Here is an 11,974-nt window from a genome sequence, read left to right as displayed (position 1 = left end):
CAATGGAACCTTTATGAACGTGGTATTCTCCATGAATCTCCTGATAGTTCTGTCAAGAGGTATCATCAGCCGAGTTTGATGTGTATAGCAGTGGAACCTTTATGAACGTGGTATTCTCCATGAATCTCCTGATAGTTCTGTAAAAGAGGTATCATCAGCTGAGTTTGATGTGTATAGCAATGGAACCATTTTGAACATGGTATTCTCCATGAATCTCCTGATAGTTCTGTCAAGAGGTATCATCAGCCGAGTTTGATGTGTATAGCAGTGAAACCTTTATGAACGTGGTATTCTCCATGAATCTCCTGATAGTTCTGTCAAGAGGTATCAGTAGCTGTTTTAATTTAGCTGAAGAAATAGCTACATTGATTGTGAAACGTGTATAGCACTATTTTTTCACAACAGAAAGATTTATTATAGTAAATCTAATTAATTAGAAAAACAAGAGATTTTAGATAAATGTAACCTTACATTAGTAAACAGAATTTAGTTTTTACTTCACAAGTTTCCAATTCTGAATATCAAAATAGACTGTACAAAAACGAAAATGAATTTGAAAAATGCTTGAGTTATACACAGCATAAGGGTCCTAAAGTGACTTTCTTGTTGAAAATAAGGGTCCTTTAAGTGACTTTCTTGTTGAACTGAATTATCCACTGAAGATAATGTCCAGGTTAAAAAATATTTCACAAGAAGATTCACTTAGTTAAATGATAATTACTCTAATTGATTTTATATATTACAAGACTGAAATTTGACTTTCATCGACTGTAAAAGTTTTATGTGAAAGCATCTCCTGATTTGCAAAAATAATTTATCCAAACATTCAACACTCTGTATATATCTGTAAGAATGAAACATTTAGATAATCAGGTCACTGCAACTGTAAATTAAAAAAACACATCATTTAATGCCAAGAAAGTTTAAAATTAGTATTTTATTAAAAACCAACCTCAAAATTAAATACATCTAGAAATTTGGCATGTATATTTCAGGATAATTTTAAAATTCACTGAAGTGTGTATAGTAAGTTTATTACAAATAAAAAAAATTGAGAATTTTCCATAAATCATGTACAACTGTATCTATAACACACTAACCTCAATACCATAGTTTTGAATATCTAATTATTCAGGTCTATAGTGACATCAAAGAACAAAACCATGCTAATAAACAACTTCATAATTACAATCAACTTTATACAGCATGAGGAGAGATTATAGATACACAAAAATTTCAGAACTACTAGGTTTTTCAATAAATGAAGAAAATAGAACATTTTAGATCTTTGAACAACACGTGAGACAATAATTATACTAAGATGTAAAGGCTAGAAACACAAAGTCAACAGTTTTCAATCTATGATAACATTGTCTGCAATCAATATTTGGTACATAAGTGGATAAATCATAATTTAGAAAGGATACATACATTAAGTATGTGAAGTTACCTACGAATAACTAATTTCAGGACAGAATACTTAAGTACAGTAAAACATAGCACAAATTCAAGTTGTTTTGTAATCAACGTTGATAGTGAAATTAAAATACAAGATGATCAGTAAGTACTATACCCAAAGTCACTTATTGTAAATTTTTAGAACACAGAGTTCTCTAAAAAACTGGTATCTTATATTCAACATTTATACACCTCTGGCACCAACAATTTAATACATTTCTTTCCCTCTCTATAGGAAGTTACATGTACCAAAATAGGTCATTAAGCTTTCAATCACAGCATTTTTTGGATGTTGCAATACAAAACTAACATGTATATAACCAAATAAAAATCTGTAGATAAAAATAATTCGTTGATATCCAGGTCACCACAGTGTTTTACCAAGTTGAAAACTGACGTACAGATAAACTGATAAGTTACCAGCATAATCATGTTTAATCACAGAGCTTTAGCCTCCAGGTTGTAACTTAACAATACTGAAAATCCTGATTATAGAATTACTCCTCAGTGATTTGATACCATTGCTATTCAATTTCATTGCATCACTAAACTACTAAAAATACTTGAGAAAAATGAACCTACTTGAAAGTCACACAAGGTTTTTTCTCTTACAAGTTACTAAAACGAGAGAAAGAGTGGTATGGCTCCCAAATAAGTAAATTCTGCCAAGTATTTTTAATACTGTATTTTACTTTGAAATAAACTTTAATAAACAAATCTCAATTTCTTAAGACTAACAAAAATCATTTTCTCTGAGATACATTTGTGTCAAATTTTATTTTGTAAATAATAAAGCAAAAGCCAAATTATACTGCATTCACATATATGTTTTGAAAAAAAAAATAAACAAAATTTCTGTATCATAATCCTTAGTATTTTTAAATGGCATGCAATCAAAACATCCTCAAATTATAATTTATCAGTTGAAAAATAGATTTTTATTATTTAAGATTAATTGTTGGATTAAAAGTTGATTCTGATCCTACAGTGAATTCACAGTCTGTAAAGGCAAAGTTTCTATAAAACTGTTCTTGTTCTTCCTTTTGTTTGGAGAACTCCACCTCTAGTTCCTTGATGAAAACAAAGCACAAATAATTAATACAGTGGTTTGAAATATTCAATCACAAAAATGTTTTGTGGCAATTGATGACACCATATAGCACAGCCTACTAATTAACTTGGCCATCACATGAAATTGTATTGCACAACTAAGTTATACAGTAAGGATTCTAAAAATGACACTGTAGAAAAACTATTCTAAGCACTATTAATTCTAATATTAGTACTGTATAGTAAATTCAGTATTATTTATTCTAACAATAATGGATTTGTCAAGAACTGTTTAATCAGAAAATACTGACTTGCAAAAGCTGAGTCAAGCACTGTTTATTCTAACTTAAGAAATGTAGTGAATCACTTTTTATCATAATTAAAATTATGTAGCAAGCAAACCAAGCATTATTTGACAAAGTAATAGTAAAATGTAGTTAGCAAGTCAACCTGTATGTATGATCAGAAACCAACTTAGAAACATTGGTACTGTACAATTAAACTCAGTCAAATTCAAATGAAATCAAGCTATAAATATTTGGTTTTCATTATTAAAATATATAAGTGATAGGCCTACAATTTTTGGATTTTTAAAACCATTAACTTTCAGTTTCATTCATTGGCTGTACAGACTAGCCTTTGCCCCATTTTACATGCATGCATCTACACATATGTAGTATGATACAACCTCTTACATCAGACTACCAATAAATTATGCAAAAACAGGAAACACTGACAAGTATATTGTACAATTCAGGACACACTTTACTGTAATCTTGATAATGTACTTGTTGAGTCAAAGTTTTGGCCAACTTCTACAATTTTCTTAATTTATATGTTTAAGACAAGATACCACAGTAATAGTATGCAAAGACAATTTCAAAGGCTATTAAAAACTTTATTTCAGAGAGTAAAAATGCCTTTGAAGTAATTATTTTTTATAAGTTATTACACAAAAGGCATGTATTTCATGTCAGAAAACAGTAAGGTATACAAAATTTTACACTAATATTCTGCTTTTAATTAATTTTTATGTTGCAACCACAAAATGAAAATATGGTAACATAATACAACTGCTTAACTGACAAACATATTACGAATTATCTAATTTAAATCTAATGAATCAAAACTCTGCTACACAATTCTATCTTTAGACCCAACATGTTAGTTACAATATATCAAACCAAACTGTATCACATTGCTTGCCTTGAAGTTACTTTTAATGGGATCAAAAGTCATTGAATGGAAGTATTAATTTTCATTTATTAAATTTTAAAAAATAATCCTTCTGAGAACTATGGACAAATGTAGTTGTCAATCTTATTAAGTTTTATAATTACAGTCTTTCCAGTAAACTTGTCAGTGGGCTGCTACCTTTTTCTTTTTTGCATGAAATGGGAGAGAAGTAAAGAAAAAACCACACACTATCAAAAGCACATAAAACAATACTATGATGTTTCTACATATGTAAGTAATAAAGGTAAGTTTACATCATATGTAATTTTTTTCTTAGTCTAATAGGAATAGTTTTCAGCATACTAAATTTATCCTAGAAACAGACCAAATGTTTAGCTTCTCCTGCTAATTACATTTAAAGTATCCAACACCTTACAAGATGAAAGATTAATTCTACTTCTAACAGTTATTGCATTGCAATGTTTTTATACCTCTGAATTCCTTTGTGTTTCCAAATATTTCTTAATTCACCTCAAAAAAGCACTTTCAAATTAGACCGCTGACAACAGATACTATAGTAATTGATATTTCTTTCTTAATACAGAAAAGTATAAGATACTACTTAAATAGCTATACCTAATACTATGATCTTTCAACACTTAGCTGTTAAAAATATTTGAAATATTATTTTACCTGTTTCCGAAGTTTAAGGTTAACTTTCCACTCCTTAAGTTTATTGTTGTGTTGTTCATCTAATTGTTTTACTTTGGTAGTTTCATGTTCCATCAGCATCTTCCTCTTTTCATTCTATGTGTAATAGATACTAAGGTTTTATAAAAATGCAATAACCATAATGTCTAAGCTATTTAAAAGACTACTTATTCAACCAAAAAAAAAACTTAAAAATTACTTAATTAGCTGTTAAAATAAATCATTTCTGATCATGCATTACTAAACAAAGCATTAATGACTTCATCATCATTAACAATCCTCTAAGTATACTTCAACTTTTCCCAACTTCAGCTTAATAACAAGTAATTGAATCTTGCATCTTCCTCCTCTGGTAAATTTTAAGTCCACCTGAACACAGAAAATCTTTCAAGTAAACAACCTGATTCTATATCTGTCCAAAAGTTAGTTCACTAATTGACAATTAACTATGTTTTTTTTGCACAAAAAATAGCTAGTGATGTCCTAAAATGGAATGCTGTCTTTTACTGTCAGTGAATCAGGTAGTGACCCTGCCCTCCAGTTACTTGTGCAACCTGGCTTTGTCCAGTATTATTGTATTTTAAGTATCAAAGGCCAGGCTTTCCTTCGTTTAGCAGATTTTCCTTTATTAAAATTTTAGCAAACTGAGATTTATGTAACTATTCAAGTTGAACTTTGTATATAATGTAACATTCAGAGTTCTCATAAACATTTTAGCTTGCAGTGTGAGACTCTGTTTTAGCTTTGGGTTTGTTTTCATTTTAGATTTTATAGTTGTAGTTTAACTTATGGGGATACCCACTGGACTGGTGAGAAAGGGCTCTCTTGACAGTCAACACTTACTACTGACACAGGTGATGGTCAGATAAAGATCTTGCATATGACCATGCTGTAAAAATAAGTGTGAATGTTACCTGAGAACAGTGAAACACATATTGGTATGCAGTGGTCTCAACAGATGTGTAGCTGTTTGAAAAACTAAACCAAAAGGATGAAATGTATACAGACAACAAACAATGGAATTAGCAGAGCTGATGGCATGTACTCATTATAGATGAATCCAAGTTCAAATTGCTCTGCAACAATGAACAACAGTCTGTTCAATGGCAGCAATATATTGAAGTAAATACAAGTTTGGGGCTGCATCTCAGTCAATGGTAACAATGATTTACACAAAAGTGATGGTATCCTAACTTCTGACAAGTTCAAATTGCTCTGCAATAATGAACAACAGTCTGTTCAATGGCAGCAATATATTGAAGTAAATACAAGTTTGGGGCTGCATCTCAGTCAATGGTAACAATGATTTACACAAAAGTGATGGTATCCTAACTTCTGACAAGTACAATCACATTCTGATCCATCAAGCCATTACCTCAGGATGACTCATTAGGTTGGGTTCATCTTCCAGCAAGACAATGTTCCCAAATATGTAACAATTTGATAGCTAAGAGGCCAATGCATCATACACAATCATGGCGTAGCCAACATAAAGTCCCAGTATGAGCATTGTTGAGGTTACACAAACTTGTGTAAAAATTTGGAATATCAAAAGGAAACCGCAATTTGGCTGAATTGTAGGAAGTATTGTTTGTTTGTTTTGAATTTCACGCAAAGCTACATGAGAGCTAGCTGTGCTAGCCATCCCCAATTTAGCAGAGTAAAACTAGAGGGAAGGCAGGTAGTCATCACCACCCACCACCAACTCTTGGGCTACTCTTTTACCAACGAATAGTGGGATTGACTGTCACAATATAATACCCCCACAGCTAAAAGGGGAAGCATGTTTGGTGGGATGGGGATTCGAACCCACAACCCATCCGATTGCGAGTCGAGTGCCCTAACTACCTGGCCATGTTGTGGGAAGTAATACAGGACATTTAAAACAATATTCCACAACTGTACATAGATGTACAGCATGAAACAAGCTATAATGTTTTGTGTAAAGCAAAATGCTCACATACAAAATAGGTGTATTTTACACTTTATTTACTTTATTGTGATAATGTTTTGTACCATCTAATAAGAAATTCAACATCTTGTTGGCATTATTCCTTGTTTATGACTCCTGTACATATGTGTTTCTATAATTATTTATGTTCCTGTATATATACACATACATTATATATGAAAGTTATACCTATTTCAGAAAAGTGCATAAATTATAACATTAAACAATTACGGTACTAGCACCAACAAAAAGCGTCAAGAACTATATCATCAGTATCTATGAAATATAGGTGAAGTACCAGTAGATGCACAACATTAATTCACTGTGGTGTATTTAACTCTTACACATACTGATGCATAGATTTGACACACCAGTATATGGTTAATTTTACTGCATTGCAAAAACAAAGTATTAGATGAAACCTGAGATAACTTTCTACAGATTATGTAGCTTCTGAAAATGAAATACCATATTTTTAATTGATATCCGTATAAATTCACCACTTTAAAATTCAACACGATTTCATTGTGATATGTTCTTCTAAAACAATTAGAAATGCTTACTTCTGTTGTAAATTTAAATTGCTGATTTTTATGTTTCCTTATATCCTTGTAAGCATCTTTACAATATTTTTTTAAAATATAAAACTATACATTTGTTCTTAGTTTTGATTCAAATAAAACTGCTCTCTGTTTTACTGTATTTTCATAATTACTGGAATACAACAAAAAAAAACTTTTTTTACCATTCCGAAACTATATTTTTTAATCAGAAGGTTTCATTTAAACCCATTTTATATTTGTTTATATACTGTGTACATTTAGTTTATGTGAATTTTTTGCTTATTCACACAGTAACCTAGACCAATACGATGATTCTTAACATCATATTTTACAAGAACAAGATTACATGTAAAAAGAGAAAAAGAGAACCCAGAACTTCTGACGAACAAAGTCAGTGTTCTACTAACTGAGTCATCCAAGATAACAAGCCAACCTCATTAATATTTGCCTATATGGCTTCTTACTATGAGTGGGTTCACTATACTAAGTTATGATCATAATGTACAGAAGTTCCTTTTTACTTATTGTTTTTTTTTTCATTCAAATTTAATTTTAAAAATTGGCCAATAAGGTCTAATGTAAATACAGCCTAACAAAATGGTGGCCTTGTTGGCAAAACAAAACTTGTTACATCTGGGTGTAAAATGATCAAATTAAGCCTAACAATTCTCCATACCTTCTCATTTTCCATTAAAAATGTTTTCCTACCATACTGCAACATCATAACTCATATGAAATATACAACGACAAAGCAAGTTTTTCACATGCTTTAAAAAAATCTGAAATTATGGTGGAAGTTGTTCATTTTGTCTTCTAACAATGTTAAGCTTTTATCACTTTGTTTTGACCTCTACATGATTCTCTGCTAAACTGAAAGCCAAATTTGTTTCTACATTTGAAAAGAACAGAAAAAAAAGGAGAGATTTCATTACAAGTTTAGATCAAAGCTGAGATATGTGCAGTAACATCACACTATGACAAACAAGGCTGAGAAACAGCTAAGGATCAGTAAAACTACACTTGCATTGAAGTTATGTGTATAAGATTGGTACTCTTTTGTTATTTCAACTTTTCCCCTTTAAATGCTACAAGTATTGTATTATGCTCAGAAAAAGTTCAGGAGATTCACAAACATTAATGTTTTCATTCAGGTTATGCTAAAGAATACAACATCTGTAATTAAAAATATTTTTATGCATAAAGTAACAAATATTTTCTTTTATTGAATAAAGTTCAACTCTGAAGTATTTAAAAACCATTTGTAAAAGAATAACTACAAATTGATTTTCTACAAACATTGTTAATTCAATGATGCAACTCTGCCTTCAGGGGGTGGGGGTGACCCAGCTGAGTGTCATAGTTAAAACCACATTATTCCAGGTCATACTACCATTCACTATCCATAGCCAGTTGAGGGAATAATAGTAATTCTTCTTAGTATCAAACAACTATTCTTGGTTCCAGTGTCTTTCCAACTATAGGTTTTTAACTTTAAAAAATAAATTTTACGATATAACAATATTTCTATTTGACGACTTCCTTACGAAATTTAATAAATAATAATAAGTCTGTGATAGATGCCTATGATTTGATCTTTGTAACTATCATACTCTTGATAAAAAGCTTTATACATGAACACTGGTAAAAACTGCTTGCACTCCTGGATAGGTTAGAGCACTGGCCTTGTTAACCAGAGGTCTCAGAGTTCAAGTCTTGGTCCTAAGTTCAAGACTCACTTACATGTTTTTCATTTAAAAATTATAAAATTTATAACTATATTATTATTATTATTATAAATTAATAATATTAATTGTTACATTATAAAAAACATTATTATTTCATGATTTCCTCACTTTATAAAAAACCACTCTCTCTCTATAGTACCATGAAGACCCTAAACATTACAATTCAATAATGCTAGTTGTACAAACTGTCACTATTACAGTTCCACAGATTTGTTATACCCTGGCCAAGTAATACATACAAAGAATTGAATTAATATATAAAAAAAAACTATGCCACTCACCAAAATAGTGTGATGATATGCCCAGATGGCATTTTACAATTCAAATATCATTTTTAATATTTTAAGAGTGGCTGATTGAGTGTTCTCATGTTTTTTTTTTACATAATCCTAATTAGACCTGTTTGTATACAAACATCTATACAATTATTTGATACCAGGTATAGTTACTACCATACTCTCAAACAGCCATGGACAGTTAATTATAGTACGGCTCAGGATACTGAGAGTATATTAAACCCATACACATTACTGAATTGATGGTGCAATTTTACTTGTTTTATGTATGCATTTGATAGACACTGAAGAAATAGGATATTCCCACAACTTACATTTCTGTTATAGCTTTGATGACTATCATTTCATATTCCTTGCACAGAGTTTAATGTAGTTATGTAATTATCACCCACTTACAGTTTATGTTTTTATGGTTTTGGTTTATAAGACTACAATAAGTATCAAGCAGTTAGGAGTATATGGAAACTAAAATGAAAAATACTTTATATTTTTTTTATCTATTTATCTACCCATATTTTATATACATAAACTTACATAAAATTAGAACGTGAAAGAAAATGATTTTGAAAAAAAAAACACCCCATGAAAACAAATACAAAACATGCCTGCAATTGTTCCAACTCATTAATTGCAGATTCACACGATGCTTTTAATTCTTCAAACTGACGCCTATGTTTATGCTCCTGTCTCTCTTGTTCTGCCTTATACCGTTTCTTTTCTCCTTCTTGGAACTGGAATAGAAGACTGTTATTTCAAACTGAAGTGCAATAAGCAACAGTCAATTGTAAAAAATAACACTACAAGGTACAATTTGAAATAAATTAATTAAAACAGAGGCTCCAGAGCACTGAATCACTGCACTTTTATGTTTCTCTCAGTGAATATTAATGTCAAATAATGCTGTTAAGTAGCTTATTTATATATATATATAATTAATATTAAGAATCTTCTATTACAATATAAATGGTACTATATTCCTATCTGAAATCAATATGCTGTCACTAGTACATCTGCACTTAAGTTTACTTCAGTGCTCAACCAATACTGATATTTGATCTATTTTCTACATCTATTCAGATGAATCAATGTATACAGTTCATTCATATAAAAACAAAATACAGGAAAAATGTTATTTATTTATTTACTACTTTCCATATCATGGCAAGTGCAATGTGAACTACTTTATGCAAAATCCCTTTGGTTTTTCAAAACTGTTTTGTACACCTAAGCTATTAACTTTTTTGTTTAGTGTATTTCTAAATCTTTTTAAATGTATACAAAAGTTTTTATGAAACCACAAGTTTTTTTAATCAGTACTTCAAAAAGTAATAACTCAAATGATTTTTGTGTCTATAAAGAATTCATTGACAGAGAAATATGTTGAAATACTATGAAAAAAATCTATAACACCAGTATCTTTGCTTAACCTTCTTGCAACAGGCAGGTCAAAGTGCACACATCATGACTTTTTAGTTACATTCAAAATTTAATTTAATTCTCATGGTATATGAACAAGTTTGGCATCGAAATGCAGTTATTAAATCAAATTTCCATATAAATTTTAACTTCTTAATTTTGTAAGGAAATATTTTAAAAAATCCTCGATCTTACCCTAGTATGGACATAGAGGATGTGAAATGAAATAATTTGTTTAAGTTTTATATAAATACACATTTGAAATAACCAAAAAATCATAAATTACTATATCGATACCATAGAATTCCACTATAATTTATCAAGTTTAGTAACTAAGCTGTATTTGGGTCTAAAAAATATGAAATTTCAAGCAGACTAAAGACTCACCATACCAGGTTGAAGATTTGTATCGAAAGAATGAGGTGATGTTGTAATACTTGAAAATGGCTGAAAAAGCCACAAGGTGATGTTCTGAGCTTTCAATTAGTTATTCATTTCATAGACAGAAGTAAGTTTATATATAACAGAGCATTTCCAAAAATGAAAAGAGGTGAACAGGGCCACTGTGTTTGATACAGTACGAGTGATACTTCAGCAAAATAGAAAAGATAGGAGGTTCTTATTTTATATTCTAGCTTGTTAATATTGGTAATTTGAGTTCTTAATTCAAACAAAACTACAGACTTTGTATTTTGACATCACAACTATCCAATTTGAACCAGTGCTGCATTCAACATATCATTTTGAATTCGAGTCAACAAATGTGATGACATGGCCTTTGACCCGCATGGAAAGGGTTAAATATAAGTAGATGTATACTATTACGAACTTTAAGGATAAACAAATCTAGCTACAATTTGAAGTCAATACTAGAAAAAGAAAAGAGTAATTGAGATTACTTTTTTATTGTGGTCACAATATCGATCAAATTATAGAGAGTTAGGGTAGAGAAAATAACAGATAAAATATAAAGTTTTAGTGAAAATAAAACGACTGAAGTTTATTTAGGAGGTTTCAGAGACTATACAAATGCAATTTGACAATTTTAAGATGAAGAGAATTGTTTTTAATCTCAACAAAAAAATCACTTTGCACTAGGAGCATTCAATTCAAACTTTGACTCCACATATTGATGGAGAAAGTTTTAGTACAATTACTTCAGTAAAAATTCTGATTTTTTATATCTACAAAAAGACATGTAATGTTTATTGAAAGCTTACAAAAGTTTGTGAAGATACATAAAACATATTAAAAGTTATAGTATGGAAACTCTGAAGGTCAATTTGGGATCAAGATTTATGTTGAATCAACAGAGCCTGTGGTGAGAGAGAGAGAGTTAATAATACTGTTTATTATTTTATCATTATATAGTTTCAAGAGTAATAATCTATATACACATATAATCTATAATAATTGAAATGTGACTGTATTTTACAAAGTACTACTCCACTAAAACACAGCCAAGACAAGTTACTTTGTAAAGACCAAAGGTCAGTTTTATGTTAAAGAATAAGATAACATGAGTGCATGTGTGCTGCATCATTGTAACTTCTGTATTGTTAGCCAGGCACGGCTGATAGATCAATATAATAAAATTAATAAATATAT

The 11,974-nt window shown here is 30.0% G+C and overlaps 1 protein-coding gene across 4 annotated transcripts in view; it reads right to left on the bottom strand.

Moving 5' to 3' along the window:
* Positions 1-1,431: 1,431 nt before the first annotated feature.
* Positions 1,432-11,974, bottom strand: part of LOC106459592 (serine/threonine-protein kinase 10-like) — a 99,736-nt gene continuing 89,193 nt past the window's right edge. For all 4 annotated transcript variants that reach the window (XM_022386102.1, XM_013919222.2, XM_022386103.1 and 1 more), the window contains 3 exons: positions 9,556-9,681; positions 4,378-4,491; positions 1,432-2,528 (listed from right to left, as the gene is read on the bottom strand). In XM_022386102.1, coding sequence (XP_022241810.1) covers positions 2,400-2,528; positions 4,378-4,491; positions 9,556-9,681 — 369 coding nt within the window. In that variant the 3' untranslated portion in view covers positions 1,432-2,399. The remainder of the gene's footprint in view (positions 2,529-4,377; positions 4,492-9,555; positions 9,682-11,974) is intronic.

Source organism: Limulus polyphemus, unplaced genomic scaffold, assembly GCF_000517525.1.
Source record: "Limulus polyphemus unplaced genomic scaffold, Limulus_polyphemus-2.1.2 Scaffold633, whole genome shotgun sequence".
Classification (NCBI taxonomy): Eukaryota; Metazoa; Arthropoda; class Merostomata; order Xiphosura; family Limulidae; genus Limulus; species Limulus polyphemus.
Note: the sequence above shows the minus strand (reverse complement) of the source record. Positions and strands in the feature narration are given on the sequence as shown.